This window comes from Clytia hemisphaerica, unplaced genomic scaffold (genome assembly GCF_902728285.1).
Source record: "Clytia hemisphaerica strain Z4C2 unplaced genomic scaffold, Clytia hemisphaerica genome assembly, whole genome shotgun sequence".
NCBI lineage: Eukaryota > Metazoa > Cnidaria > Hydrozoa > Leptothecata > Clytiidae > Clytia > Clytia hemisphaerica.
Genome location: NW_027103855.1, coordinates 307,580 through 322,748, shown reverse-complemented (window position 1 = coordinate 322,748; position 15,169 = coordinate 307,580). Strand labels below are relative to the sequence as shown.

Here is a 15,169-nt window from a genome sequence, read left to right as displayed (position 1 = left end):
GGAACCAGCTCAGCCCTGTATGGAGCTCAGAATAAGCTTAACTAAGGCTCCAGTAAAGCGCTGTAAGCTTACAGCGTAAGCCCGGGCGGCTCTGTAGGCCTAAAAACCGGTTTTCCGGCAAAACTACTGTTCCCAGCCGGTTCTAAACCCTCTAAATCGCTTTAGCAGCATGAAAACATGCTAATTAGAGCCTTTGGAAGTAGCTCACTCGCTTATAAGGTCGCGTTTTTACGTTTTTTGCTTAAAAAAGCCTTAAAATCGCTTAAATAGAGCTTTTTAAGCGTTTTAAAGCTATTTTAGTGAAAATTCATCGGTTCTGCCCCCTTCGCTGGACTTCAATGGGTCTAATCCATTGCAAGGGAGTGTCCCACGAGGTTTAGGACCATTGGGAACCAGCTCAGCCCTGTATGGAGCTCAGAATAAGCTTAACTAAGGCTCCAGTAAAGCGCTGTAAGCTTACAGCGTAAGCCCGGGCGGCTCTGTAGGCCTAAAAACCGGTTTTCCGGCAAAACTACTGTTCCCAGCCGGTTCTAAACCCTCTAAATTGCTTTAGCAGCATGAAAACATGCTAATTAGAGCCTTTGGAAGTAGCTCACTCGCTTATAAGGTCGCGTTTTTACGTTTTTTGCTTAAAAAAGCCTTAAAATCGCTTAAATAGAGCTTTTTAAGCGTTTTAAAGCTATTTTAGTGGAAATTCATCGGTTCTGCCCCCTTCGCTGGACTTCAATGGGTCTAATCCATTGCAAGGAAGTGTCCCACGAGGTTTAGGACCATTGGGAACCAGCTCAGCCCTGTATGGAGCTCAGAATAAGCTTAACTAAGGCTCCAGTAAAGCGCTGTAAGCTTACAGCGTAAGCCCGGGCGGCTCTGTAGGCCTAAAAACCGGTTTTCCGGCAAAACTACTGTTCCCAGCCGGTTCTAAACCCTCTAAATCGCTTTAGCAGCATGAAAACATGCTAATTAGTGCCTTTGGAAGTAGCTCACTCGCTTATAAGGTCGCGTTTTTACGTTTTTTGCTTAAAAAAGCCTTAAAATCGCTTAAATAGAGCTTTTTAAGCGTTTTAAAGCTATTTTAGTGGAAATTCATCGGTTCTGCCCCCTTCGCTGGACTTCAATGGGTCTAATCCATTGCAAGGGAGTGTCCCACGAGGTTTAGGACCATTGGGAACCAGCTCAGCCCTGTATGGAGCTCAGAATAAGCTTAACTAAGGCTCCAGTAAAGCGCTGTAAGCTTACAGCGTAAGCCCGGGCGCTTCTGTAGGCCTAAAAACCGGTTTTCCGGCAAAACTACTGTTCCAAGACGGTTCTAAACCCTCTTAATCGCTTTAACAGCATGAAAACATGCTAATTAATGCCTTTGGAAGTAGCTCACTCGCTTATAAGGTCGCGTTTTTACGTTTTTTGCTTAAAAAAGCCTTAAAATCGCTTAAATAGAGCTTTTTAAGCGTTTTAAAGCTATTTTAGTGAAAATTCATCGGTTCTGCCCCCTTCGCTGGACTTCAATGGGTCTAATCCATTGCAAGGGAGTGTCCCACGAGGTTTAGGACCATTGGGAACCAGCTCAGCCCTGTATGGAGCTCAGAATAAGCTTAACTAAGGCTCCAGTAAAGCGCTGTAAGCTTACAGCGTAAGCCCGGGCGGCTCTGTAGGCCTAAAAACCGGTTTTCCGGCAAAACTACTGTTCCCAGCCGGTTCTAAACCCTCTAAATCGCTTTAGCAGCATGAAAACATGCTAATTAGAGCCTTTGGAAGTAGCTCACTCGCTTATAAGGTCGCGTTTTTACGTTTTTTGCTTAAAAAAGCCTTAAAATCGCTTAAATAGAGCTTTTTAAGCGTTTTAAAGCTATTTTAGTGGAAATTCATCGGTTCTGCCCCCTTCACTGGACTTCAATGGGTCTAATCCATTGCAAGGGAGTGTCCCACGAGGTTTAGGACCATTGGGAACCAGCTCAGCCCTGTATGGAGCTCAGAATAAGCTTAACTAAGGCTCCAGTAAAGCGCTGTAGTTAAGGTAAGCCGGGGCTTCTGTAGGCTAAAAACGGTTTTCGGCAAAACTACTGTCCAAGCCGTTCTAAACCTCTAATCGCTTAACAGCATGAAAACATGCTAATTAATGCCTTTGGAAGTAGCTCACTCGCTTATAAGGTCGCGTTTTTACGTTTTTTGCTTAAAAAAGCCTTAAAAATCGCTTAAATAGCAGGTTAATATCACCAAAAGAATTCACGGTTACACTAAAAAGTGAAACACTGCTTTATTTTAGGGTTACACTAAAAATATTTATCATAGATTTTAGCGTGTACCTAAAAAACTCGCTTTCTCATAGCTACCGATAAAGTTGGATAAGCAAGTCCAAATAGATCAGAGTAATCGAGGCACGAGCAAGAACCGCAAGGACCAGTCAGGAAGTGTATCTGAATCGAGAGACGTTCCTGTATCAGATGTCAGACCCTTTCGTAAGGAAGATTTTGCTTTACTACGCTAGCCGCGCAGAAATTCTCTCAATCGACAGACGTCTCTCGATTTGGTAATATTGCCTTACTGCAGTTTCAGCCAAGATCGCAAATTGACTTCCTGCAGTCCTGGTTCGTTTATCATTAAAAACATAGGCAGGAGAAAATAACTATGTGTTAAAATATGGATACAACACAGAGTACAGGTAAGGAAAGTTTTCTTTTCTCCGTTCTTTCATTCCCAGCCCTGTGGGCGCTTGTGCAGCAGGATCTTTTTCTCTGTGTTTTTTTGGTGGCATGGGATGGCCATCCAGATCAGAAACTACTTCTGACGCATAATTTATCTTTTATAAGTGAACACACCAGGAATATACCAGAACCTTCTGGTGCACTTCAATAGTAAAGTTTCCTACTGCACAGGAACTGCATTCTGAAGATCTCTTCCAAATATGCCTGGGGGGCGGGTGGTGCGAGAGAGGGGGCAGTTTTTCCACTTTTTTCCACATTTTTCCGGCCGGGCACGTCCAGGAACACAGCTGGACAAGATTGCAGCGGTTCGGTTCTTCATCTTTTCTTCCCCTCACTTGAAGGTAGGTTAATTTTGAAATAATGATTTTTGAAAATGTGCAGTCGCAAATGCACTTTTTTTCCAGACGATCTCAATCGAACGGAATCGACAATCGAACCGATTGAAATTTAATTGTCGAACGCAATCGAACCGATTGAAATTCGATTGTCGCACGCAATCGAATCTCAATTGAATATTACCGTAATTTTCAGATACGATTGATATTCGATTGATGTTCGATTGCGTTCGATTGATGTTCGATTGCGTTTGATTGCGTTCGATCGTCGATTCATTGACCCCCAGATTGTTCATCGCATAATTTCTACGGGAAATCGAAAGTAATTTCATTCGGCTTGTGATGTTTGAGAGCTTGGATGTTGGAAAGCTGCAAGAATAAAGCCAGACGATCTCAATCGAACGGAATCGACGATCGAACCAGTCAAACAACAATCGAACCAATCGAATATTACCCAGAATTTTGACGTTCGATTGAGATTCGATTGCGTTCGACAATCAAATTTCAATCAGTCGATTGCGTTCGATTTGGTTTCACTGGTTCGATCGTCGATTCCGTTCGATTGAGATCGTCTGGTTTTTTAGAGGTTCTGTGGTGGCCACGTTGACTTTTTTATTTATCTAGTATTATTGATACAGCGTTACTTTTGTACTCTTGACAAAAAAGCTCTAGAAGGTTGCGTTGAAAAAAACCAGCAGTTGAAACCTGATGGCCGTAAAGGGTGGGACAGCCTGGATTTTTCCGGGTGGAAAAAATAAATAGATTTCTAAAAAACGCCAGGATAGCAGGTCTGCGGGCTGTGAAAATTTCAACTGACCAAAACGCCCGTAAAAGAATGAAAGTAAATCAGATGATAGCAATTAGTTATTTCAGATGACTTTTTACTTGAATTGGGCGATCGAGATCACAACAACAGCTTTGATGAAAAATGTTTTTAATAAATAGATTCGTGCCGCCTGAATCACATTGTTTTTTTTATAATTTTTTTTTTAAGGCCTTTGGATACTCCTTGATAACCTTTTGGGTTTCAAGCCTAAAAATGTTCTTAACACATTCTTATTTTTTGCTATTTTATGGTTTTTTGGTATAAGTTCCTGAAAAATTACATATTTTAGGATGTTCTTAAAAACATGTTCTTAAATTTTAAGCCTCAAAGCCTTATGTTCTTATATACTTTGTTCTTATAAAAAAAAACTTTTGATCAATATCAATCGATAGGTAATCAATAAATAATATACCTTTCCTGCAATTCGGGAAAAAAGCTACTCACGCATATTAATTGTCGTCCTCACTGTTTGTCTTGGGAGGTAAACAAACCCGTTTTTGCCTGCAAGATCACTATCAAAGGTTAGAAGCTAAAAACCCACTTCCCCTAAGCCCTTGCTGGCAAAAACGCGTTTGTTTACCTACCCTAATATTTTAGACACAACGGTGGAGCATGTCTTTTCCTGAGCTAATTCTGTGAAGTTTGAATTACAGGAAAGATGTATTGGTACTCACAATTTTTAAGACAGCGATTTAGTTAAATCAATCATCGATTTTAATCTATATCTGATATCTACTATGAATTACAAGCGATAATCAAGTTTAAATAGCATCAGCCTCCGGGTTTAGGTCCCAGGCAAAAATTAGGTCCCCCCCTGACTTTTAAGTCCCCGCAAAGATTCAATAATTTTTTCTTAGCCCCCGGGACTTTTGACCCTCGACACTTGGAAAAAATTTTGTCTCGTGAAAAAAGAGTAAATTGCATTGTAAGCAAGCCAAAGATGAAACATTTAGGCAATTTTATCTAAAATTTTCAGCTTCATAAGCTTTAGATTGAGTAATTGAAGCCAATCATTAAGCTGAAGTTTTTAGCCCCGACACTTAGTGATGAGATTTTAGCTCCCCCAAGTACATTAGGTCCCCCCAAAATTGTAGTGTACTTCCAGCCCCCTCTTTATTTAGGAATTTTTTTAGGGTGTAATCCCCCCCCCACTTTCCAGGGGGGCTGACCCTATGTTTTATCAATTAGTGTGACCATCTGGTTGAAAATATATAGGGCTGAATAACTGCCCAACACCCTGTGAGTGTTTTTGGGTAACATTTTTTTCAACTATTTTCAAATTTGGAAATTTTATCACTTGAACATCTGCCGGTAGAGTTGTCTTAACAAAGTTGATATCAACACAGACATTATCAATCAACCCCTTGAATGTCGAAGATGCCTGTTAGCTGTTCTATCTAGTATGGTGATATAACTAGATGGTGTAGTATTAATAACTGCATTTTGCCATTTTTGGAAATGGGTGTGTCATGGGTGTCATGTACTAACTGCTTGACCCCTCCCCTGTTTTGGTCTGAATAATTATCACTGCGGGGTATTTTTTAGCACTTTATCATAAATTTTTACATACATCCTGAATATACATTACATTAATCAATTGGCCTGATGAATAGGAAAACCTTCTAACAGACTTAAAACTTATGTGTGTTATTTTCAATTACCTTTCTTTCTTTTTAAAGAGGTTAAGAATTTATTTATACTGCACTTATTATTCTACCATGGCATGTCATTGTCACTTACCTGATACATTTTTCACTTTTATTTAGATGAAAGGGACCTTTATGAAGAATTGAATGATTACATTGGTAATGAGAGTGAAGAAGATCCTTATTTGTTGTTGCGAGAATGGGTGGGTGATGATAATGAATTAGAAAAGAAGAAAAAGAATAAGAAGAAAATCAAACCAAAAAGCAGATTTAGCAGTGTAAGACGTGACAAATTTGGAAACCGTATTTACAAGTACACTGGGAAAAAACGGTACAATGCAAAGCAGAAAACTAAAGAAGGTGGGTTAGTCTTGAATTATCAACCTAGGAATCAGGGGATCAAACAGTTGCTACATGACCTGATCAGTAGTAGTTGCTTTTTTTGAGTGCAAAAATTTTAAACCACAACCTGTTGTAGCTACTACACCAATGTAATAACTGTTTTTGCCCAAGCTTGTGCTGACACCACCCCTTTTTGGCCTTTTTCCCAGAAAATAAGCCCAATTTTTTTATCTGCTAAAGTAACTTAAATTTAGGAACAAAAACAACGTACAAAGAATTAATAGTGTTGGTTTATAAGTCTTTTGAAAATTATGCCTTTGTTAAATAAAGAGAAAAATCCCTTCTGGTAGATATTTTTCTGTACGAATTATCGTCAAGTTAATTCTTGTTAAAAAAATTGGTATAGTGAATCAACATTGAATTTTTTATTAATTTTTTCTTGAAGTACAAAAGTAATACAAAGTTGGTCTTCCGGTAGTTGCAAAACTTTCTAGAAAAGACAATGTTTTAGCACTTCCTACACAAGATTAACAGTTATACACCAGAGTCTTTTGGGTACCACCCCTTTACCTACAGTTACTACATTATATTTTTAAATATCAAAATTTAGAGTAGTAACTTACTGACCCCCCCTCCCACTTTAATTTCTCATTCGATTGATATCAACTAGGAGTTGTACAAAAGTCATACATGTATAGTTTAAAGTAGAGACTTAACAAAAGTTAATGTAAAATAATTGTTTCTATTAAAAACACTAAAACTGTATAAGTTTATTTTATAGATTTGATGAGAGGAAAATCTTCTACTGAGGTTGTTTTTGATGATGATTGTCTTCCTGATCCAGGTAAAAATTTAAATTGCTAATCAGTGCTAATCATAAGCCTAGTTTTTAGCATTTTAGAAAATAAGAGTATTCTCTTTATAATTCTCATTAGAATATTAAAATTTAAATCTTATTTTATATTTTAGTTTTTGAAGATCTTGATATGCCTGAAAACTCTGTCAAAAGAAAGAGGAAGTCATGGAAAGAACGAATGGAGAAAATTGAAAAGTCATGGTATCAAGAAAAGGAGAAAGTAATGGATGCGATAAAATCATCTCTCGTTATGACTGAAAAGTGTCAGCAATGTGTGTTAAAGCCTGCTTGTTTGAACTGTAAAGAATGTCGAATGGAACTGTGTGAAACATGTGATCAAGAAAACCATATAAAAAGACCACTTCATAATCGTATTTGTTTGGTGAATGGTGTGAATAAACCTTTATCCCCAATGCAAGCACTGAATGAAAATTTTGAAATCTGCACCGTTGGTAAGTTCATATATTATGTAACACATCCATACTCTCCTCCTGGGTTTGGGTCCTCCAGAAAAAAAGACACCTTTTGCAAATCCTCGCTCCCCCTTTATGGACTTTTTACTTGAAAAATTTGTCCTAGGACCTTTCTTGGCAAAGTTTACAAAATAAAGTGGTAAAAATAATAGTTTTTCCTTTCGTTTTCTAAATGTGTGTTGTATTTATTGCAAAGACGGGAAAAATAGAACATTGAAGGTATCAGAAGGTATTAGATACTATTTTATCAGATTTTGTTGTTTTTGTAATGGTCAAAAAGCCATTCTTAAGGTTGGTGTATGTAAATTTGACCCCAAAGTCAGTTAGTACTAACTGTGCCAGGTGGTGTTACTAACCTTTTGCGAAAAAGCAGTTGGTAGACAATGTCTTTTTACTAACTGCTTGACCCCATGAATGAAAAAGGTACTCCTCTCCTAATGTTGAAAACAATGCTGTTTTACTAATTGTTGTGTTTTTTTATTATTCCATCCAGCCAATTAAAGTATGCTAGATTACAACCAAACGATATCAAATTAACTTATTTGTCTGATTTTTATTTGTGTTCGTTTAGATCGATGTGTTCCACTGAAACGGGGAATTTGTGTTTGCGGTTCTTCTCAGTATGAGACAATTGTTAAACAAGGAATTGTTGTAGTCATAACAATGAAAGGCAAGTTACTTTCTTATTTAAACGGGTTTTTATTAGTTTCCATTATAAAATAAGTTTATTTTCCCTCAAATTGCTTTCTCTTTTACTCTAGGAAAGTTTGAATTGCTGCCATTCTTGATCAAATGCAATCAATGTCATCAGTTAAATGACCCATTTGACATTGACAATATCCTTTCGTCTGGTTTTTGGCCATCGTCCCCGAAAAACTTTGGTTGTTTGGTCAGTGAAGAAGTTTTCCTTACGTGGGATCAATTTCGCAAGCATATGCCTGGTTCCTCGTGCAATTTGTTTTTGGAATCGTTAAATGATTTGACTTTACATTTTGGAAGGGTATATCGAATTCTTTGTGCAATTTTATATTAGATTTGATGATATAGACTATAACTCGCAGCCTCAACTACATGATGTTTCTTTTTTTTTGTGTGTGTGCAGAGGTACCCCTTTTGAAATTAAAAAAACGAAGAGGCTGTACATTCTTATGTTTATTTAATTTTTCACTTTCGTTACAAAGCTTTCAAACAGGATTAAAGCAGACGATTTAAAAAGTTTTTTTCGAATCACGAAACAATAATTTACATTTTGTTTTCTTTTCTTTCAAGAAGAATTGAGGTCAAAATCATTTGACCTGCCTGAAAATTTTTAGTGGCTTATTTTCTTTTCGCGAACACTAATTTTCGCAGTTTTTTGTACTTTTTGTCGCTAAATATTTATTGGAAAATGTTCCATTACCTGTAGGAAAATACGAAAATTTAGTTCGGCTAAATTTGCAATTTCAGGGGCTTCCAATCACGAAAATTAGTTTCCTTAAGGTAGATGCTTTTGGGTTTTCATTATGTTCTCCATTGTTCTGTCTTTTTTTTTCTAGCAAGGAAGAATCGTGCCGTCATCTTTTTCACTATCGTTCAAACATTGGAACCTAGTCAAATACGAGTTAAATATGATGAAAGGAATGGATTGGATGAAGTGTCCATGTTGTTCCATTAAGCAGCATGCTTGTCATGTTGATGGCAATGCAAAACTTTACCGCTACCGCCATTCTGGAAGGTATGTAGTTTTGGTTGTATCTTAATCAATGATAATTCACTTAAGTGCTTAAATTTAAGCATTAAATGGATTTAAACGACCCGGGACACTTTTATTCCACCCCTGTTATTAGTTTCTGAAAAAAATTCCAACCTCCCTGTTTTTTCCTGACCCCCACCTTTAGACCCGACAGTTTTTCACCAATTTTGCAATCCAAGGCATTTCATTTTAAATCCTTAATTTTAAGCACTTCCCTTTTTCCTTCGTGAAAAGATAATTTCTTTCAACGCCCAAACTTCAGAGATTACTACTTTGACTGAACTTTCTGTTTTATTGGCCTTGTAGTTTTACAAGCTGCTGTTGTAAAAAGAAAGAAGAAAAGTCATTAGTCATAAAAAATTGAATTTTTACAATTTTATGATGCTACCAAATTGTTGTAAAAAGTACAAATTATTAATGAATATCTGAATGAATTTCTAATAAAAAACTCTGTTGAGAAAAGTGCTTATTGTAATTTGGTTTTCAGCCGACGCCGAGAATCATACTACAAGGAATCATTCATAGTTGACGACACGAAGGTGGACAAATACATATCTTCACTTGATAAAGGAAAAGTTTTAAAGGTGATTTGTCATTATCCGTTATACTTTAGTTGTCAGCCTGCTTTCAAATTATTCGATCAAATGTTAGAGCACACAGTCAAATCCTTCTTGGTTTGTTGCTTTGTTACTACAGTTGAACTCGTGTAAATCGAATTTTCAAGGGACCGAAGATTTAGTTCGAATTATATGAGTTTGGATTTTGACTTTGCTTTTCAAATTTAGAAAGAAAATACTACTGGTTTATGACATTTTAAATTTGTCATTTTTTTCAAGCCTTATATGATACAACTGCAGTATATACCTTGAATAACTAGAAATTTCAGTTCTTTGGAAAAAAGTCGACGTCATTGCTCAGTTTCTTCTAAGATGACCTTTTCGGCATAGTAGTGTGCAGAGTGGACTAAACCCCTTTTTTTATTTACCCTTTACCCTTATATTATATATATTATACCCCCCCCCCCATTTTCACCAATCTACTAAACCATATGTAATCAGTTTTATAAGTAAAAGCACTACACTGTTTCATAAACTATAGTATAAACCAAAGAAAAGTGAGAATCTTATGCCATACTTTGCCACTTGTGATCTTATATACGTTATTGACATTAATCAGTACAAGATATAATACTATTTTGACCAAATATTTGTTATCCCCTCTATAAACTCAAACCCCCGTTGTTAAGAAAATCTCCCATCTCATGTTTGCTCATCATAGATGGTAATGATATGGATTACACTCACAACAGGGCATTTCTCTTGAGAACTTATGTTTTCGTGCGTTTGATTAAAAAAAATCGAAGAATGTCAAAGAATTTGACATGGATCAAAGTTTGGTGAATGGCACAAAGATTTTGTTCGAATTATATGAGTTTTTGAATTGTATAAGGAGTTCGAATTACGTTTAACTGTATTCACTAAAATTCAAATTTTAGGGTCCATCAGATACATCTTGTGGAGGTGAATGGTCAGCCGCACGCAATACGGAACGGAAAAGAAAATCGGTTGACTATACTGGTCTATACGTTGCCACATGTCGCCATCAGTATGGTCTGAAATCTGTCAATATGAAACGTGGCGAGATTTATGCATACCCAGCGTATTTGTTAACAACATTTATTTTGCCAAACAACGTGGAATTTCTCTTTGCAGATGTCATGTGCAAATTGTGGATTTACCTTTCAAAACTCGATCCTTCTCTCACATCTAAAATCAAAGGTGCTCTGAGTGTAATGCATGCTAAAGGACACAACCTAAATTGTCAGGTAGCTTTACTTTTTTATAAAATTCTGTTACAGATTTAGTCATCCTTATTTATTACCCATTTGGCGCGTTAGTAAAAAAATTCGAGTATTCCTCTAGCGCTATTCAATGTTTTTATTCCAGTAATTACTCTTTTAAGGCTTAATTGTAGGTAGGTAAAGTAATTCTGTATTTTTTCTGTATTTTCACTATCTGCCCACCTCCATTTTAAGAAATTGTGAATGAGTGACTACCCAGCCCTTTGCTGCCGATGCAATAGAGTTTTAAAAAGGTAGTTTTATACGGTCATCAATTGTTATGCTTTCAATTAGGTCAATTGGGATGGTCAATGGATTCAAGGCACTGGAAAGTCTACTGGAGAAGAATGCGAACAACTTTTTTCATATCTCTCACGCTGCGCAAACACCACGAAATATCAGACACCTGAAAGTTAGGATTATTCTTTCTATAAAATTTGGACGATTTGATTTGGATGTTATTTTCTTGGATCTGCTTGGGATCGATACGTTCAATATTCAACTGTTTTCTTTTCTAGTACCAAATGTCTCAAATCAGCCTGTAATGCACGCGGGTTCACTCAAAGTAGGATAGTCCAATTAAGTAAACATTTTGTGAGGAAATAATATTAAATTCGCATAAATCCTATTGTTGAACCTCTTAGATCGTGAAGAGACACTTACTGAAATGGTTATGTTCTGGAACAGACGAAAAACATTGAATCTTGCTGAGAATCTTCGAAAGAAATACAACCGGGTATGTTCTCATTTGTGCTGTAGATCGAAATAATTTATTTCGAAAGCCATTAGCGGATGCACACTTTTTTATACGCAACCGAGTTGCTAAGGGACCAGCCCTGAAAATGACCAAAAACTAAGCAAGGCTTGACAACCAATCCTTGAGACTAGGAAAGTAAATAAAAGTCCCTAAAAAGATGTGTTTTTCAATAGTTTTGCGTTAAAAAGCACATTATAGGTACATTTTTATGTAATTTAGGTGAACAATGTGATAAAATCCCAAAATTTTAAAAATTGCGAAGCATTTCGGGCTAAAAATTTATAAGCAACATTTAGTCTGAAATTCTGAAAATTCATAGCAATCACAGCCTTGAGCTTGAAATTTAGATTCATTTAAAGCATATGTGTCATTATATGGGTCATTTCTAGATGTTATATTTCATTTCACAATTATTATTCTTAGGTGACAAGAGAAGTGTCGAGTTTCACCTCAAAGTTGAATAACAAATGTCTGGAAATGAATATATCCATCGAGAATGTCGATTTCGTATCCCTCATGAATAAACTAAAGAGTTTCGCTCATGGAGGTATGGTGTACATATTCAGAATTCTCGATCTTTCTTTTGGTTTATTTTAAGACATAAGATACTAATAATTTGACTCTATAATATTTCCTTCATAAGGATTTATACGAATGAAAACTTTCACAATCTTTTAAATATGTGTTAAGAAGGATCGCACAAGCAAGAATTGTTAAATGTTTTTATTACTTGTATTGTTTTCTTCTCTCTCTCTCTAGGCTCTTTATCACCCGCAAAACCAACACCTCTCCAGCAAATGATACTCTTGGAGCATGATCTTAAACAATATCCATCTTGTGCATCACAGAATTCGAAAGACTTACTCCAGAAGATATCATTACCTGATCTAACGAACCTTAAAATTCCTCTACTGGCGAAGAGCAAGTCTGAAAAAGAATCACTTTTATCCACTACTTGGGATAATAAAATAAGTACTCAACTGATGAATTGGGAACTCGAGACTTTGAAAAGCACCGTTCTTGTCCCTGCTTTCCAAAATGCAATACATTCGTGTCGCTTCGAAATGCTTGATTGGAATATAAAGTTGGAGAAATATGCAGGTTTTATGCTTTCGTTAATTACAATACCTACGTTAACTATAATTGCCGGATTGAAATAAATACATCCCTGTTGGAAAATCACTAAAAAAGACAGTGATATTATGAATAATTCAGGCCATGGAAGGATGTTTGAGGAAATTTTTCAAAAAACTAATAAAGAGTTTGGAATAAGAATGTCCTGGATTAAAAATGATGACATCTATTAGATACCTAAGAGTACAGGACCTTATCGGTCAATCCTTCAATCCTCCAGACCCACAGAAAAAACACGATTTATGCAAAAAAATGCTTTAAATGATAAAAATTAAAATGACATTCCCTTAAAATCTTTCTTTATAGACTCGGCAAAACTAAGAAATACATGTCGATCAAAATACGCTGAAGTTAACAAGAAGCTGAAGTCGCTTATGGAACGTTTTATAACAATAAAATCTTGTGAAGCTGACTGCGAGTTCGAACTGATTAAAGGTGAAGTATATACCCTGTGTATTCTTTTTTTTCGGGTAATTTTGCTGTAAACCTCATGTACGTTTAAAAAAAGGTTTAAAAAAGTGTACATTGACTATGCGAACTGTATATTTACTATAGGTGAATAAATATAATACTTTTTTTTATATATAACATAGTAAGTTTGGCCAAGATTTTCTTTCGTAAATTTCGTTTATTTGCAGTCTTGTGTTGCACAGATTGGTGCCAATACAGGTTATGGTCATTTTTAATTCCAAAACTTTCTCTTTATCAGAGTCTAATCATCGACAACTACTGGAATGGGATGCAAAGAGAAAACGCTGCCACGAAGAAATTGATTTATTGAAGAGAGATATGGAATCTTATCTAACGTTTTACTCGTCAAAAATCACAGAGTTGAATGCTACCATCGATGCTAGTGTTGTCTTTGAAAAGGTACACATGTTTTATAAGAATTACAAGGTTCAACATATTTTTGGAATCGTACAGCTTTGGCTCAAATGGTTCAAGCTAATGTTTCAAGCTAATGTTTCCTTCATTCTATTTGGTATTTATCCTTTAGGTTGTTTTGAGCAAAGTGTAGGGAAAAATAAGCTTTCGAAACTAATTTGATCGAATGCGCATTAATATTTCTTGCGTTTTAACCTTCTTTTAAGAACCTAAAAGTTCTTCGACAAACCAATTTTAAACCCATCCTTAGGGAAAAAAAACAAAGCAAGCAAGAGATATTTTGTAGATATTTTGCTGTCAAAATCAGATATAGATATTATATTTGAATTCCATCTTAGGCTAATGATCTTGGTGTGAATGCTTTGACGCGGATTGGAATTGATTTTGCTCGGAAACAGTTGCAAAAAGGATTCGCTTGTTTTGTTTCAATTCTCCCACTAGAGCGGATGCAATACTTTAAAACAATCACTGGATTGGATGAGATAGACGAGCACTACCGTGTTTTAGAAGAAGAAGAAAACGAAGAGTACGAGGTAGAGGAAGCAACAGTTACCGAAATCGAAAGAGAAAATGAACTGGCCTTCGAAATCGATCAAATTGACCTCGAACTGAACATGGAAACAGTAAATTCTCTGGGACTTGACTTATTAGGATACTTTGAACTTGGTCAATGTACACAGGGCGGGAATTTTGTTATTCTTCCCGGGCATTTAAGCCAGGGAAGGTTGAATGGTAGGAATGGAAGTAATGCGTGTTCTGTCATTGCTGTCTTGGCTGGTTATTTTTTCAGCACATTCTCATCGAAAATTAATTTTCACAATAGTGCCGCATTATTCGTAGGTTGTATCGAAACTGGAAACTCCCTATATGATGAAAATCAGAATCTTCTAGTGCATGAAGCCATTGATTTGATTCCGATTTCGCTCAAAATCTTCGAAGAAAGGAACTCTTTTCCAAAAGACCTTTCTAATGTAATTGAGTTATTGTTTTTGAAGTCAGAGATTGTCATTGTGACTTGCAACATCCAGTCAGTCTGCTTGGTTCGTTCTTCGATTGACCGAAAGATTTATTTATTTGACTCTCATCAACACAACGAGATGGGTCCCTTGATTGCTTGGACTGAAAACGGTATTCAAGATATTATTCCGCAAATTCCTTTCAAAAATGATAACGATGAAATATATTTATGTTCCATTCAATACTAATTTTTTTTTATTTTCTGTTAGCTCTTTTTTTTTTTCATTAAGGTTGTACCAAAAAGCATTTTATACTGCGACGAAAAAACCGTGACAAATAGAATAATTCAAATTCAAATTACTTTATCAAGATAAATCACAAGCCAGAAAAGTCAGTCGAAAAAAACATTTATAATAAACTTCAGTATCTTATTATTGTTTATTATTTGAGATATATTTTGATAATGTTTCGATAATGCACTATTTATAAAAGTTTTCCTTCTATCGAAGATAGATTAGGTACACTTTTTCTATTGAAATATTAGAACAAGAACTAAAAAATAAGAAAAATTGAATATTAAGTCTCGATGGAATATCTTAATGAACAATTTTGTAAATATCTTAATAAGAGAGATACACCTTTACTTACCGAGAAATTTTTCAAAGTCTTGCAAAACTATCATTTTGC

At 35.9% G+C, this 15,169-nt stretch overlaps 1 protein-coding gene across 1 annotated transcript; it reads left to right on the top strand.

Moving 5' to 3' along the window:
- The first annotated feature begins 2,537 nt into the window (after nucleotides 1-2,537).
- Nucleotides 2,538-14,808, top strand: LOC136808172 (uncharacterized). The gene is made up of 16 exons (XM_067064712.1): nucleotides 2,538-2,656; nucleotides 5,627-5,866; nucleotides 6,630-6,692; nucleotides 6,818-7,156; nucleotides 7,749-7,847; nucleotides 7,939-8,177; nucleotides 8,713-8,891; nucleotides 9,397-9,493; nucleotides 10,405-10,734; nucleotides 11,044-11,161; nucleotides 11,394-11,485; nucleotides 11,930-12,053; nucleotides 12,266-12,607; nucleotides 12,947-13,075; nucleotides 13,350-13,510; nucleotides 13,864-14,808. Exons 1-16 carry the CDS (start codon nucleotides 2,635-2,637, stop codon nucleotides 14,728-14,730), a joined length of 3,441 nt encoding a protein of 1,146 aa, XP_066920813.1. The 5' UTR covers nucleotides 2,538-2,634; the 3' UTR covers nucleotides 14,731-14,808.
- Nucleotides 14,809-15,169: the final 361 nt, after the last annotated feature.